Below are 16,546 nucleotides of genomic sequence, written 5' to 3'. Positions count from 1 at the left end.
TAAACCACCATGGTTTCTTTGTTTAAATCTAAGTTGACAGGAAGTAAAATGTTGTTTGTGAGATGGAAAAAATGGCTGACCAATAAAGGAAAGAAATGGATCTGAAATAGTGGTCGCTCTGTGTGTGCATCAGGCACAAAGGGAAGGCTTGGCAAACATTGTCTGATCATTTCTTTATATGGCACAGCTTGGCACTGCTGAATGCACAAACACAACATGAGATGTCCAGGCTGATCTGTAACAAAAATATACTATATGCCTTTGCACTTACAGTGTATCATGTAGTCAATGTTAACTATAGCCTCATATAAGTTTTTGTTTTAGTGTGAAGATAAGAACGAAGACCTTGTTCCTGTCTCTCTCTGCTTAAAGACAAAGTAAGAAGTCTGCGATTGGATGGAAGGACTGCATATAGTTTTTTTTTCTGATATTGTTAGAACAACTGTACTCATTCACGTCCATAGCAGCTCTAGAAAAAATACCATCAGTGCCAATTAAAAGATGAGCAGAAACTGCCAGCGAGGTCGCCAAGGGTGCGGGCAAATCGCAGTGAGCAACTTACAGTATTTCTTTAATATCCAGATGAGAAGAACCACATAAAAGGGAAAGAGGTGCAACGACAGAGAAATCAAAGTGTGACATGAAATATTCAGCTAGCCTTAGAGGAGGCTGTCCAGAAATAGGTCAGCTCAATACAGTTGCCTAATATTGGCGCGCACGCACACACACAGATGATCCCAGCAGCAGACATTGCACATTAATGGAGTCTTCAGGTAGCTACAGTGGATGTTATGATATGATAGAGTAATTGTAGAGTAGTTATAGACCCAATGGTGTTCTTGCAATTAGTCACCGGCTCCCACTTTGCAGTGGCAGGAAATAATAACATTATTTTAAGAAATAGTAGGCCCTAGCCAACTAAAATGGCTCACAAACTCCTCTCCTGTCATGGACAGGTACATTGCAATAAATTAGAATATCATGGAAAAAGTCATCACACACACACACAATTGATTCCAGTAGTTCCATTCAAAAAGTGAAACTCGTATAGTATTGTACAGATTTTTAAACACATTGGAAAATCTTAAGCCTACTAGCATAACTGCCCAAGTCATTGTTTGTGTTTTCTCCTTTCACTGTGGTTCAGTGAAATCCTACAGATTTGGAAATGATGGCTTTGTAACACTTTCCAGATTGATAGATATCACTTGCACACGATTGCTTCATTGTAGACACACCAATCAGGTTTAAGCACTATAAAATGCAGCTGGTGAGTTCAGCTGTCTTTCTGATGTAGATTAAATTCTCTGGCCAGATCCAGCTAGCTAAAGAGATCATGTCTAATATTTTATGTACTGTATTTTTTTTCTCCCCATTTTACTGTAATTATAACCTACGCTCGATACAGTATTTTATATTTGTCTGATATTTGCTGAGCTTACAGTACTATGCACACTACTGTGGCAGCTTGAAAACTGGGGCATGTTTTGTTGTGATTCTCCATGTGGACTAATTTGGGTATATGGAGAGAAATAAATAATATTGTCATCGGTCTGCAGCATTGGTCTTATCTAGTGTTTGGTGTACTTCACTTACACTACTCTAAACACTGAGAAATAGAATTGCTAAGTGTTTTAGGTAAGCAAGACAAGTGTGTAAATTGTGCAAACAACATTACTGAAAGTCATGTGAAATTGTCATTTGTTTCAGATGGTTACAAAATGTTGTTGTTTTTTTTATAAATTGGTGTATAGTTTTTACAAGAGTGTTTCATTTTGCAAAAGATCTGAAGTATTCTGCTACTTGTGTGTGTGCTAGTGTGAATTGTGTGTCGTGTTTTGACAAAATGAGCCCGGTTTTAGAAAATCGTGTTGTAGCAATCGGAGAAAAACTGTAAGTGATTTCTTGATTGAACATGTCTAAAGGTATTCTGGCCTGGGTGAAAAAAAAGTATGATTAGCCACAGGTAATTAATGATTTAACATAACAAGGGGTGGCATTCCTTTTTTTATACAGGGCCAAGTGGCTTTGAATATTTAAAAAATCAAATCAAATCAACATTCAAAAACAGAATTTTAGGTTTCCTTGGGTTCTCTTTGTCTGATGTCTTTGATGATCTTAAATACTAAAGTGGGGAAATGATGCAAAAATGTAGGAATTTAATAATGGGGCCAATACTTTTTTACAGCATTGTATATACTGTTTGAGTTTCACTTTTGGAGTTGAAATACTGAAATAAATTCAGTTTTCAACAACATTATAATTTATTGAGATTCAGCTGTATGATATATTCGAGTGCTCTGTGTAAATAATTAATTGAACATGGCTTAATGTCAAACAGCTATTAATGTACATCTACTTATCGAGAAGATGCAAATGTTCCAGTATTAAGTGCCCCTTTACCACAGTTTTTAAAGTTTAACAAACTTTTAGTGTTTTTTTCTTCTTGAGCAGAAGAATGAGGAGGAAAAACCCCATGACTCCACTTGTGTTGTCTGTTTCTTGGTAGGAATTAAATTTGTAAGTTGCTTTTAAAAAAAAAAAAAAAAAAAAAAAAAAAGGTCTCAGAGGAGGTTGGAAAACTTGCTAAATATAGCGCCTGAATTACAAAAATTGCACTTACTGCGCTTTTGTAAACTAGCTCCTCTCTGTTCGCAGCCATGTTATTAGTGGAAATACTGCATGTCAGCTAGCGATGATAGATAAATACGTTTTATTCAACATTCCCAAAACATGAAAGTTAGGCTCATTGAAGACTAAATTGTCCTTCGGTATGAATGTGAGTGTGAATGGTTGTCTTTCTTAGCATATACCCTGTGATTGACTGTCAACCAATCCAGGGATGTACCCTGCCTCACAATAAAATAATCTGACACGCTTTGCAGTGAATAGGCTCCATTTTACCCATGACCCGAATGATGAAAAGCAGTATAGGAAATGTAAGGATGATTTCAATGACGTTCCTTCTATGAAACAGGTCATGAATATTCAGGTTGAAACGTCAAAAAATCTGAATACCCATGGCATTTAGTGGCGCACAGGCTAGAGTTACAGTATGATTAATTGCCGTTGGGATTATTATGATTTTCTATACCATTTATCATCATTAGGGTGGTGCGTGCGCCGGAGCCTATCCCAGCTGTCATTGGGGGAGCTGCGGGGTACACCCGTGATTGGTCGCCAGCCAATCGCAGGGCACATATAAGACAAACAACCATTCACACCCACATTTACACTTATGGACAATTTCAAATCATTTATGAACCGAGCATGAGCAAGCCCACAACATACAAACGCAGATTGGAACCCCCAACCTCAGAACTATGTAATCACTGCCCTGTAAGACCCCAAAAAGTTGAGGAACCCCTGACCAATGTAACCATGCTTGTAAAAGGAAACGTGAATAACGGTGATAGTAGAGCTCAATGCATTGTTGGAGTGTGCCAGTGTACCTAATGAAGTGTCCGCCTCGTCTCACCTGAGCTCAGCGTGGTGTGGCACTGCCACTTGTCGCTGCTCGTCGGCTTCCAGCAGGACTCCCACAGGGACAGGTAGTAGTGGTCGTCGGCCGTCACCCACGCGGGACTCATGACGGCTGCCACGTCCAGGCACAGCGCCAGGAAAACGCACACCAGCCCGACCAGCTTGAGCGGCGTGAGCGGGGGGCTTCGCGCCGACTCCTCCGCCTCGGTGACAGCAGAGGACATGGCGGGGGATGCTGCAAATGAAAGACGACCGAATAGGGTGAGTCCCACGCGCCGGACGGGACGTGCTTCCTCGTGGGCGTCACTGGAGCTCGACAGGCCAACCTGGAGCCGATGACGTCACTGTAGAACCCAGTGATGGGAGGGAACGATCGAGGTAAAAAATACTTTGTGGCGATCCTTGAGTTGATTTTTCAGGTTCATGTATTTCACTGAAGTCACGACTTTTTACTTTTACTCCTTATATATTTGAAAACAGACATCAGTGGGTGGGAGGAACGAAGTAAAAATACTTTTACTGTTCTGTAGCTACTTCGACCCCTTTTGTACTTTTACTAACTACGGTACATTGGAAAACAGATATTTGGATATAGTAGTGGGAGGTAACGAAATACAGATAATTCAATACTGTACAAAATTTTTCAAGCATCTGTACTTAACTGTAGTATTTCTTTTTCCAACAACGTTATTGTTTTACTCCTAACATTTGAAAACCCCAATTCCGATGAAGTTGGGACGTTGTGTTAAACAGAAATAAAAACAAAATACAATGATTTGTATTTGTTGAACATGTTCAACCTGTATTTAATTGAATACACTACAAAGACAAGGTATTTAATGTTCAAACTGACAAACTTGATTGTTTTTAGCAAATAATCATTAACTTAGAATTTTAGGGCTGCAACACGTTCCAAAAAAGCTGGGACAGGGTCATGTTTACCACTGTTTTACATTACCTTTTCTTTTAACAAAAATTCAATAAACGTTTTGGAACTGAGGACACTAATTGTTGAAGCACATAATCATTAACTTAAAATTTTATGGCTGCAACATGTTCCAAAAAAGCTGGGACAGGTGGCAAAAAAGACTGAGACAGTTGAGGAATGCTCATCAAACACCTGTTCGGAACATCCCACAGGTGAACAGGATAATTGGGAACAGGTGGGTGCCATGATTGGGTATAAAAGGAGCTTCCCTGAATTGCTCAGACATTCACAAGCAAAGATGGGGCGAGGTTCAGCTCTTTGTGAACAAGTGTATGAGAAAAGAGTCGAACACTTTAAGGACAATGTTCCTCGACGTACAATTGCAAGGAATTTTGGTATTTCATCATCTACGGTCCATAATATCATCAAAAGGTTCAGAGAATCTGGAGAAATCACTGCATGTAAGGGGCAAGGCCGAAAACCAACATTGAATGCCCGTGACCTTCGATCCCTCAGGCGGCACGGCATCAAAAACCGACATCAATGTGTAAAGGATATCACCACACGGGCTCAGGAACACTTCAGAAAGCCAATGTCAGTAAATACAGTTCGACGCTACATCCGTAAGTGCAACTTAAAACTCTACTATGCAAAGCAAAAGCCATTTAAAAACAACATCCAGAAACGCCGACGGCTTCTCTGGGCCCGAGCTCACCTAAGATGGACTGATGCAAAGTGGAAAAGTGTTCTGTGGTCCGACGAGTTCACATTTCAAATTGTTTTTGGAAATTTTGGACGTCGTGTCCTCCGGCCCAAAGAGGAAAAGAACCATCCGGACCGTTATGGACGCAAAGTTCAAAAGCCAGCATCTGTGATGGTATGGGGCTGTGTTAGTGCCAATGGCATGGGTAACTTACACATCTGCCTTCACCATTAATGCTGAAAGGTACATACAGGTTTTGGAGAAACATATGCTGCCATCCAAGCAACGTCTTTTTCATGGGCGCCTCTGCTTATTTCAGCAAGACAATGCCAAACCACATTCTGCACGTGTTACAACAGCGTGTCTTCGTAGTAAAAGAGTGTGGGTACTAGACTGGCCTGCCTGCAGTCCAGACCTGTCTCCCATTGAAAATGTGGGGCGCATTATGAAGCGTGAAATACGACAATGGAGACCCCGGACTGTTGAACAGCTGAAGCTGTACATCAAGCAAGAATGGGAAAGAATTTCACCTACAAAGCTTCCATAATTAGTGTACTCAGTTCCCAAATGTTTATTGAATGTTGTTAAAAGAAAAGGTCATGTAACACAGTGGTAAACATGACCCTCTCCCAAATTTTTTGGAATGTGTTGCAGCCATAAAATTCTTAGTTAATGATTTGTATCTGTTTTTATTTATGTTTAACACAACGTCCCAACTTCATTGGAATTGGGGTTGTACATAGTGGTGGCAGGTAATAAAATACAAATATTTTGTTACCGTAGTTAAGGAGCTTTTTCTCAGGTACCATAAAGATGCAGTATGCTGTTGTCAAACTGCTAGCAAGTTTTGAATGTAGCCTCACTCACTCCCCACCCTGCCCCCTCGCGTCTCTGCCCAAAGAAATGCCCCCAACTCACTCAATTTAAGAAACAAATATCCAGGAAGGGACCAGTTCGCTGCGCTCGCGTGGCTGAGTGCACCTAAGTCGGCCTCAAGCATGCAATGTTGAACGAAATGTTACTGGTATAGGGTTGTAGTTTTTGGGAATGTAAAACTAATTAAAAATATCAGATTTACTTGACAACTCGGTGAGAACGGTGACTTGACGTGCACAGTGGTTTTCCAAGCTCATCTATGCAGCCGTCCACGTATAGCACACCAGAGTTACTGAATATCTGTTCCTTGATTTGTCTTGAGAAAGAGAGCTGTCCAATTCCTTCTTTTATAACTTTTGTTGCTAACCAGATGTAAATAATCCAGACAAGAAACTATAATATTCTCTTTGGCGAGAGGTTGAGGTGCGTCCCCGGGAGCCTCCATGTGCGCCGTGGACGCGTGCCAATGATCGACAGACTATTTGATCACACCTCCTGTCTCAAAAAATCTTACAGGGATTTTTCCAAAGTTATTTTTTCTGGCTACTTACGGTATGCTTTACTCTCATGGTCTTTGACTTCAATCGGTCTGACAGTTTAGTTATTTAGTTCTTTGTCACTAATGGAGAACTAGGGTTGATTTGAAAGCTATAATAAGGAGCCATGGGGAGAAATAGACAAGCAACATGGAGGTGATGGCAGGAAGGTGAAATATAGAATATACTGTACTTCATGTGGCTTGGTGGAATGGGTTGCAAAGGCCGAGCAGATGCATCCAAACCATACATCACAAGTGCAATGCAAAGTGTCAGATGCAGTGGTGTAAAGCACGCCACAACTGGACTCGAGACAAGTCTGACTGCATTGTGCCAAGTTTTGAAATGTTTGCAGATTTATTAAAACAGAAAAACTGAAATATCACACACCCGTAAGTATTCAGACCCTTTCCTGTGACACTCATATATTTAACTCGGATGCTGTCCATTTCTTCTGATCATCCTTAAAATAGTTCCACACCTTCATTGGAGTCCAGCTGTGTTTGATTATACTGATTGGACTTGATTAAGAAAGCCACACACCTGTCTATGTCAGACCTTACAGCTCACAGTGCATGTCAGAGCAAATGAGAATCATGAGGTCAAATGAACTGCCTGAAGAGCTCAGAGACAGAATTGTGGCAAGGCACAGATCTGGCCAAGGTTACAAAAAAAAGATTATGCTGCACTTTAGGTTCCGAAGAGCACAGTGGCCTGCCTCCATAATCCTTAAATGGAAGACGTTGGGGACGATCAGAACCCTTCCTGGAGCTGGCCGTCCGGCCAAACTGAGCAATCGGGGGAGAAGAGCCTTGGTGAGAGAGGTCAAGAAGAACCCAAAGAGTAAGATCAGATCTGAGCTCCAGAGATGCAGTCGGGAGATGGGAGAAAGTTCTAGAAAGTAAACCGCCACCGCAGCCCTCCACCAGTTGGGGCTTTATGGCAGAGTGGCCCGACGGAAACCTCTCCTCAGTGCAAGACACATGAAAGCCCGCATGGAGTTTGCTAAAAAAAAAAAAATAAACACCTGAAGGACTCCAAGATGGTGAGAAATAAGATTCTCTGGTCTGATGAGACCAAGATAGAACTTTTTGTCCTTAATTCTATGCGGTATGTGTGGCGAAAACCAGGCACTGGTCATTTCCTGTCCAATACAGTCCCAACAGTGAAGCATGGTGGTGGCTGCATCATGCTGTGGGGCTGTGTTTCAGCTGCAGGGACAGGACGACTGGTTGCAATCGAAGTAAAGATGAATGCGGCCAAGTACAGGGATATCGTGGACGAACCCCTTCTCCAGAGTGCTCAGAACCCCAGATTGGGCCAAAGGTTCACCTTAAAAAAAAAAGACAATGACCCTAAGCACACAGCTAAAATACCCAAGGAGTGGCTTCAGAACAACGCTGTGACTGTTTTTGAATGGCCCAGCCAGAGCCCTGACTTAAACCCAATTGAGCATCTCTGGAAAGACCTGAAAATGGCTGCCCACCAACGTTCACCAGCCAACCTGGCAGAACTGGAGAGGATCTGCAAGGAAGAATGGCAGATGATCCCCAAATCCAGGTGTGATTCCCATCACTCCCAAAAAGAGGGTGCTTCTACTAAATACTGAGCAAAGGGTCTGAATACTTATGGCTGTGTGATATTTCAGTTTTTCTTCAAAAAAATCTGCAGAAATTTCAACAATTCCGTTTTTTTAAATGACTTTAGCAAATGGCTGCAATATAACAAAGAGTGAAAAGTGTAAGGGGGTCTGAATACTTTCCGTACCCACTGTATGCATAGTATAAATAAAATGACATCTATTACAAGTTTTGAAAATGACAAAAAACACATTTTTGATTTTCTTGGGTTAACTTTTGGACTTTCCAACTATTTGTTGAACTTTTAAAGGGGTAGTAAAAAACAAAAATCCCTTTTTGCAAATTGTCATTTTTGTTTAAACTGTCTTTATGACCTGACAGAAGTACATTAGTAGTATAATCTGTGGGGGGGGGGGGAATCAGTCCTCTCTGGCTGCGTCTTGTACCTCTAATTAGATTTTTAAGAAATCACAGCACCCGAGGACAAACAACCACTAAGACAGAAGGTGTGACAGAAGGCGTGACTGTCAAGGTGTATCCATTGGAACCCGGATTCATAAATGCCTCAAAGTTTGAAGAAATGCAATTTACAAACCACAGACCAAACAAAAATATTGCCCGATGGTCGAACCTTGTCGCAGTGGGCGAATGTTTCATTCATCCCTCTTGTGCCGGGCGGTGCAGCCGTGCTCGCTCTCAGCCACTCCAGCGTTGTGGCCAGTCGCTACTTTATTTAGTGTCATTATGTGCCTTTTCTGTGTTTTTTTTGGCCTTTATTTTCATGTTTAGTTAGCTCAATATGGATCCAAGAAAAGCTAGGGACAAACGTGGCAAAAGACTGTGGACTTAAAAAAAAGACTATTTGTGAGAAGTATGCTCAAGGGGTCTTGAGCATTTGGGGGGCGACCGCCTGTCACCCCCCACCCCCCATTGACAAATTCTGAAAGGAAATATACATTCGCCCACCTCCCATACCAAACTCTCCGCAAACTTTAAAGTGTACCTGAGAAACATAATTCATTTCATTGGATCTCATTAACTTGTTCAATTTTGTCATTTTTACTGACAGATCCACTTTTTACGGGCTCAACTGGGACACATACAGCAAGCTTTTCTGCTGATTATCGCTAAATTTCTTTTTAACTGTTGTGCACAGTTTTCATGCTAAGGCATGCAACCTGAAATCTGTCAAATCATCAAACTAAAAAAAAAAAAAAAAAAAAGCTTAGCTTGCTATTATTTTACCGAGCGAGTAATCACCTTTTGATCACAATATAGTGGGAGAAGACAATGACGGTCCCGCAGCAGGAATAAATACATTCAATAAGGTTATTAGTATTAGTATTCATAAAGTTGGCTCCTTTCTACACAGTAAATACTGTGGAAAATATAGATGTAGGGGCTGAACTTTTGTTGTGCTCAGCTTCATATCAGAATGTCAAGCATGTCGCAGCTTATCGTGCAATTATTATACAAATCCTTAATAAAGGAACATTTTTGGGTTCAAGTAACTATTCAGATTTGCCAAGCACCTTTTGACACCTAAAGGTCACCATACTTCTGGGAACATAGGAGTAGCGCTCTAGCCTGTGTAAGCTTAAATATTTGACAGATACAATTTTTAACAAATATTGTATGGTAACCTGATTGAAAACTGCATTCTATACCACTGATTTGTGTCCTGAAATTGCCACTTAAACTTGTTATATGGACACTATAAAGACAAGCTACAGTACATGAGCACTGAGCGACACTGCCACAGCACTATGTGACCACAGACCAGCTATTGCAAAGTATTCTCGACAACATATTGGGCAGTCTAAATAAAAGCGAATCGTACTTTTACTGTAATGCTCAGTGTTACAAGACAAAGTCATAGGAAATCAAATAAAATGCATTACAATTTTATTCCCGGAAGAGCTGGATGAAGTGGCTGGGGAGAGGGAAGTGTGGGCTTCCCTGCTGAAGTTGCTGCCCCCACGACCCAACCCGGGCCGGCAGAACAAAATGCACGGATGGTCAAATTTGTGTTACAAATCAAAAGAAAATGTCATTTTAAAAAGTGATATAACCAACTGAAACAATATCCTTGCACAAGTCTGCACACCGTCTTGTAACTGCAATGTGCCTGTGTTCAGAATTAACTAGTCACATTCAAACTCATGTCAAAGGGGAATCAGCAGTGCCACTGATTTTCCCCAAATGAAGTTCAGCTGTTCTAGTGAACGTTCCCTGACTTTTTTTCTCTCGCAAAAGGCTGAAGATTTTGTGCCAACACTGATGCTATTTACAACTGTTCATAATTCTTCCCACCCTGACTAAGCCCCTAGTTCCAGCCCCGTTGGCCTTTGTGAAATTGTCTGGGCAGACATGACCCACATGTGGAAGCAATGTCAGAGATTAATCCACACTGGGAATATAAGGATGGAGAAAACAAGCAAATGTTAGGATGGTGGCAGGAAAACAAAGAAAGAACAATATTGAGGGGAATGTCAAATATAGGTGGTACTGGAGTGAAATAGTTAAAAGGCTGATGTCACAACAAAGAAAGGAAGGGAAGACGGCGTGCTTTTATTTTGCATATTTGTTGGCTCACCAAGGGTATGCAGGCAAGGGGATGTACGACCACCCAACCCACCTCATCTTTCTCAGTAGGTGTGTTGCCATAGCAACAGATGAGCCATGCTAACAGGAAATTAGTGGCTGAATTAATCAGAAAATATGACAATTAAATAAAATCCAGATATTAAGCCAACCAAGTGAACTCAGGCCAAAGAAACAAAAACAAAACAATGCAGCTGATTTAAACTCACACATTTTTTAGTTTCACTTGAAAAGTTCAAATACAGTGGTATCTTTGGATTGCTATTGAAACTAATTTTAAATTCAATTTTCAAACCACACATGCATATGCGTATTTATGCATATATAAGACTCATCTTTTGTCGGCTTTCACGTGTGCAAAAAGGTTCAGACATGCTTCAGTGAGTTGCTGCTGCGAACGTGTGTGTGTGTGTGTGTCTAAGTCGACGGATAGAGCGGGAATTCTAGCAGCAGGATATGAAATATGCTAATGAACTGAAGTAATAATCAGCTATCATCTCTCTCTGTCGCTCACATCACACACACTCTGTTTGCATGCCACCTGGAGCTGCATCACCAGTTCATTTTATGGAGAATCCAACAGGGCCAAGTTCTTTGGAGATGTTTGGAGTGACGTCACGCACAGGATGATGAGGTCAAATTTGCTGTTCCTTTTCAGTTTTCTACCAGTGATAATAGGGTAAAACATCAAACGCAACAATAGTATTTTGGATCGTTACACATTTTAAGGACACAAGATAGCTGAGGTCAAATGTCAAACCAGTATGCGTACACACACGTCTATTGCTGTCACACAATTTTTATCTTCAACCTTCAACCAAGGATAATTTAATAATGGAAGACGAGTTTTCAGAACATGTTCACAGTCTTTCTCAAGGTTGTCCAGGGTATAATTTATAAGCCTCCAAGTTAAGCGACGTGATTTAGGATCCATCCGTCCATTTTCTGAGCCGCTTATCCTCTCTAGGGTCACGGGTATGCTGGAGCCTATCCCAGCTAACTGCGGGCAGGAGGCGGGGTACACCCTGAACTGTTCGCCAGCCAATCGCAGGGCACATAAACACCCATTCGCAATCACATTCACAGCTACGGGCAATTTAGAGTACTCAATTAACCTACCGTGCAAGCTTTTGGGATGTGGGAGGAAAACGCAGTACCCGGAGAAAACCCACACGGGTACGGGGAGAACATGCAAACTCCACACAGGCGAGGCCGGATTTGAACCCGGGTCCTCAGAATTGTGAGGCAGATGTGCTTACCAGTCATCGTCCGTGCCGTCTGATTTAGGATCATGACTGTTATTATCTAACATAGAAGAAATAAACTATAGACTATAACTATAACTTTGAATTCCTGCTCATCATAGCTGATTTTGTAAAACCTCAAATTTCTTTTTTAACGAAGTGCAGTCACTGAGAGTGAGTCACTTTAAGGAATATTAAATTGAAGCAGTCATACCAAAATGACACACTTGCAATATGGAAAGATGTACCACAAAAAAAAAAAAAAAGGCAGCTGTCAAAACACATAGTTTTGCCACATAGCCTAATCCAGTGTCAAGTGGGCACGACCAGCGAAATCAGAACATAATTGACATAAATAACAAGAAGTTGGTGTTCTTCCTTTTTGTTTTAATGCAGAATAAGAAAAGTACATTTGGAAAAGATGTATTTAATGAAGTATCATTTTCAAGAACAACCTAAGAATCTCAGAAGAAAAAAAAAAAAAAGTAATTTTCTGCAGTTTATCATCTACGTGTGCGCATTATACCTGATCACAGTGACTGCATATAAAAGCTCAAAACTTTAGTCACAGGTATTTGGAACTAGAAAATATTGTATCACACTTTAAAATGTAATCAAGTTAAGCTCTAGGAATTATTATCAAGTACATGATAATTCTCAAAACCTAAATTGACTTCTAACCGTACAATGTGGAAAACTATTTCAAGAAAGAAAGTGATCACCTGCCCTGTAAATGTACAGTGGCGCCTTGAGATACGGGTGACCCGACTTACAAGCTTTTTGAGATATGAGCCATCGTCCGCCTGAATCTTTGCTTTGACGTGCAAGTGCTAATTTCATACAAATTTGAACAGAGGAAGCAGCACAATTGAAGAATTAAATCATTATGCAAAAAGTCATTATTCTTTACATGCTATTTCATTGTTATTTTTGTATGGTTTTATAAAACGTAAGCTGCTGCGCCCACGACCCGACCCCGAATAAGCGGAAGAAGATGAATGGATGGATACATGGAATAATATTATAGAGTGCTATTTTCCTTCTTAAACACATTACAAAGATTTTTGTTGTGTTTTTTGAGAAGGTTGGAATGCATTAGTGACACTTCAATTTGAATTTATTTCAATGGAGAAAGATCATTAGAGATAAGAGTGTTTTTGAGTTACGAGCAAAGTCACAGAACGGATTAAACTCATATCTCAAGGCACCGCTGTACAACCTTTATACATTAAACTTACATTAAAAGTTCATTGCATGAATTTTAGGAATCCACCAAAGCGAAAGTTGTCGTCTTTGGAAATATAGAACTCTTAATCCAACACATACAGTATGTAACTGCAGGATTGTTACAGTATTTTGTCACTCTCAGATTCATCCTGCAGTGTGGATTGAAGCCCCTAGCGGGCCGGTTTTGATCAGTTGGCCGTATGTTTGACATGCCTGCATGAAAGGAAGAACGAGATTAGGAGTTATCTGCGAACTTTCAGCGGTGATGAATTTGCCAGGGCCGGAATACGAAGATTCCGTGCTACAAAGTTGGGATGCTGTTCACTGGTGGGTCGGAGTACTGAAGCATCGTTGGGGGATGATGCAAAGAGGGGAGGTGTTACACCTCTGACATCATACATCCACTGCATGCCTGATGCCTGAGGTAATGATTGGTCAGTTATCAATCATGCAACTTCTATAGAGCTATGAAATCACATATATATTGTATAGTGTGTGGTAAATCCCGCTTTGGAATACCTGGATGGTAAGTCTTGCGTTGTGTCTCTTATTTTTGACGGTGGGGGTGAAAAACACATTGATGAGGGCACCGCTGGAATCGACAGGTGGCAACATTCCGGAGGTTGGGGTTACGGCAAACTCATTGCTGGTGCCCGGCTGGAACGCTGCGGTAAACGGCTGCGGCCTCCTGAGAATTTTGAATTGGAATATTTTCAGTGAAATTAGACAGACAGATGGTCAGACAAATTGAAAGTCTGTTCAGTTTCGACTTGTAATGTTACCCCATCAACCCCAGCATATTTATTCTTCCATGATTAGCTGAAAGGAACAAAAGGCTTAAGGCAAGGCATCTGACGCCCTCGATTTTCCCATTCATTGTGTGCGCGCTGAGGTGACAGTGGCGCATCAAAGCAGATGGCGTCTGACGTCATCGGATAGAAAAATGTTCTATTCGGAACCGTTGGTTGACGCAGTGACGTCAAAAAGCTGGTGGAGTGATTTCTCAGTGCTATTTTGGCATAATATTTGCGGTGTCAGACTATCCCGAACTTTGGGCTGACAGAAAAATTATATACCGAGACGTCTCTGCTGGAGGCTTTCAAACTCCCGAAGCGCTCTTCTTGGAACTAGAAAGCACACAAAACGAGTTTAAACGCAAAGATCCTGCCGTGAAACTAGTATGGGATATTCCCATTCCCTTTTTGTTGCTGCTGTGTCACCTCCTCCTCCTTAAATTAAACATCAGTTAGGACTTTCTTTTCCAACAATGACAAATACATATTGCAGAGTTGCGGTCCAGTCAGCAGGGAAAGCTTCCCGACTGTGTGTCACCACTTCCAAATATGGGATGGTCGCACCCCCGTTGCTGTCGTCGTTGCGCTTTGACGCGGGGTCCTTCACACTGAGCAAGTGCAGCGTGAAAGGCCTTTATATCTCAATCTCTCAACGTTTCCTTAGGACACTGCTCATTAAAATGGCTTTTATGGGAAAAGTTGTATTACGCTAGAAGATAATATGTCAGAACCTTTGGGGATCCTCCTTCTCATAAGCGATCACCAACCTTTTGGTTACCAAGGGTTACTATATTAATACACATTTCTGAAATAACAAATGTACCCAAATTACCCTTAATTATGTTATTATTGATAATTCATTATATTAATCTATGTGAAGAAACTGATCATGTCAATTATTTCTCACAATCATTGTCAACAACAAGGGTAGGAAACAGATAGATATCAATATGCAACACTACTTCCATAAATCTCTGCAAAGTGTTTACATTTTCAAATGATCCCTTCTACAACATTCCTGGGAAATCACAAAGTTCCATGACCCTGGTGAGCTATTTTTAGAGCAGGCCCACATCCTTTGGGGCACCCATGTAGGTGACCCATGCTTAATACTGGCCAGGGAAAACAATGTAAAAAAGATAACAAGAGTGATTTTCCTAGACAGGTTAGGATATGCGTGACAAAAGAATTGTTCAACTCCAGATCATTCAAGTTCTGAGGGTCTTCTGTAATCGGGGTTGTAAACAGTCAACTTGGCACTTTGAAAAACACTGAACTAGAGTTGTTTTTTAATCAAATCAAATAGTTCATCAGTAAGGACCTGGGCTCGCACTGTGGACAAGAACGTGGCAACTAGATTAGCTGTTGGAGAGACGCTTCAGTCTGCTTTCTTTGCCCTTTAGCAAAGCACTGAGTACCCACACCTCTTCCCCACGACCCCCAGACCCCCAACGTTACATAAAAAGGCAGCAATTGAAAACAGATACAGTATGGCAAACATTTCTCTCAGTAGAAGCAAACATACACACCGAGTGGTGCTGGTCAAGTAGAAGCCCAGTGCAGATGTTTTACCAAACTCAGTCACGTCTGTGTCAATGACATCATCAACCTGGGGCTCTGTGGCGATGACATCGAGGGAAAACTCCCACATTTGTCCGGATACATGCTGTACCACTAGAATTGCTGAGCACCTGTGACACACACACGCAGACACACCCGCGTACATACATCTTGTGTTGATACTCAAATTCAGTTTTCAGCATTTTCATTTTATAATGCCTCGGCCTCTCATGACAAGCAGATACTGAGGATGCTAGTGTGTGTCTGTGTGTGTGTTGGAGTGCTGTTAGTTTGGGAATGAGGGCAGTGGTGCACCCCCCCCCCCCACATCATTTTCTCACAGAGAGGACTAACTGCAAGGTGTCGACTCTGCCAGGGTACGGCACATTAATGGGCCTGCAGATTAAGATTGAGCCTGATGAATGAATTCTCTCAGCAGGAAGCCAAATGCAATGCACAAGACAAACAGGAACTGGGCATTTGTGGAAGTAATAATGTCATTTGCAGTTAAACGCTTAAAGCATAGGTGTCAAACTCAAGTCCTGGAGGCCAGATGCAGCCCGCCACATCATTTTATGTGGCCCGCGAAAAGCAAATAATGCTCGTCCACCTCCGTGATTTTTGCTAAAATCTGTACCCAATAAACATAATAATAAACAATAATGTTGAGATATTGCATTTTTATTACAAAACCTCTGATTTCAAAACTAGTTATCCCTCAATTTGTTGTGTAATGGTAATAATATGTTTTGGTGATTAAACGTTTATATGGTTTCACTATTCTAACGGCCCTCTGAGAGAAAGCATAACTACAATGTGGCCCGAGACAAAAAAAAAAAAAAAAAAAGTGTTTGACACCCCTGGCTTAAAGGGTGCACAGTAGTATGCACCGTTTGCTTTAATGTCGTCATTGCACATACAGGATTCTCGCTCATTCCTGAAAATCTTTAAACAACAGAATTGAAGGTTGTGTTTTCAACATTTGAAAAGGGTAAGAAAAACGCAATACAA

At 41.2% G+C, this 16,546-nt stretch overlaps 1 protein-coding gene across 9 annotated transcripts in view; it reads right to left on the bottom strand.

The window, feature by feature from the left end:
- LOC133483691 (transmembrane protein 47-like) overlaps positions 1-16,546 on the bottom strand; it is a 98,961-nt gene that overhangs the window by 9,308 nt on the left and 73,107 nt on the right. For 3 of the 9 annotated variants that reach the window (XM_061785228.1, XM_061785257.1, XM_061785239.1), the window contains 3 exons: positions 15,505-15,666; positions 13,701-13,869; positions 12,311-13,600 (listed from right to left, as the gene is read on the bottom strand). In XM_061785228.1, the coding sequence (XP_061641212.1) occupies positions 13,424-13,600; positions 13,701-13,869; positions 15,505-15,666 (508 nt within the window). In that variant the 3' untranslated portion in view covers positions 12,311-13,423. Of the gene's footprint in view, positions 1-3,478; positions 3,825-12,310; positions 13,601-13,700; positions 13,870-15,504; positions 15,667-16,546 lie in introns of those variants that run through there. The other 6 variants (XR_009790177.1, XR_009790176.1, XM_061785285.1 and 3 more) reach the window with 4 other exon arrangements.

This window comes from Phyllopteryx taeniolatus, chromosome 1 (genome assembly GCF_024500385.1).
Source record: "Phyllopteryx taeniolatus isolate TA_2022b chromosome 1, UOR_Ptae_1.2, whole genome shotgun sequence".
In the NCBI taxonomy this organism is placed as follows: domain Eukaryota; kingdom Metazoa; phylum Chordata; class Actinopteri; order Syngnathiformes; family Syngnathidae; genus Phyllopteryx; species Phyllopteryx taeniolatus.
Note: the sequence above shows the minus strand (reverse complement) of the source record. Positions and strands in the feature narration are given on the sequence as shown.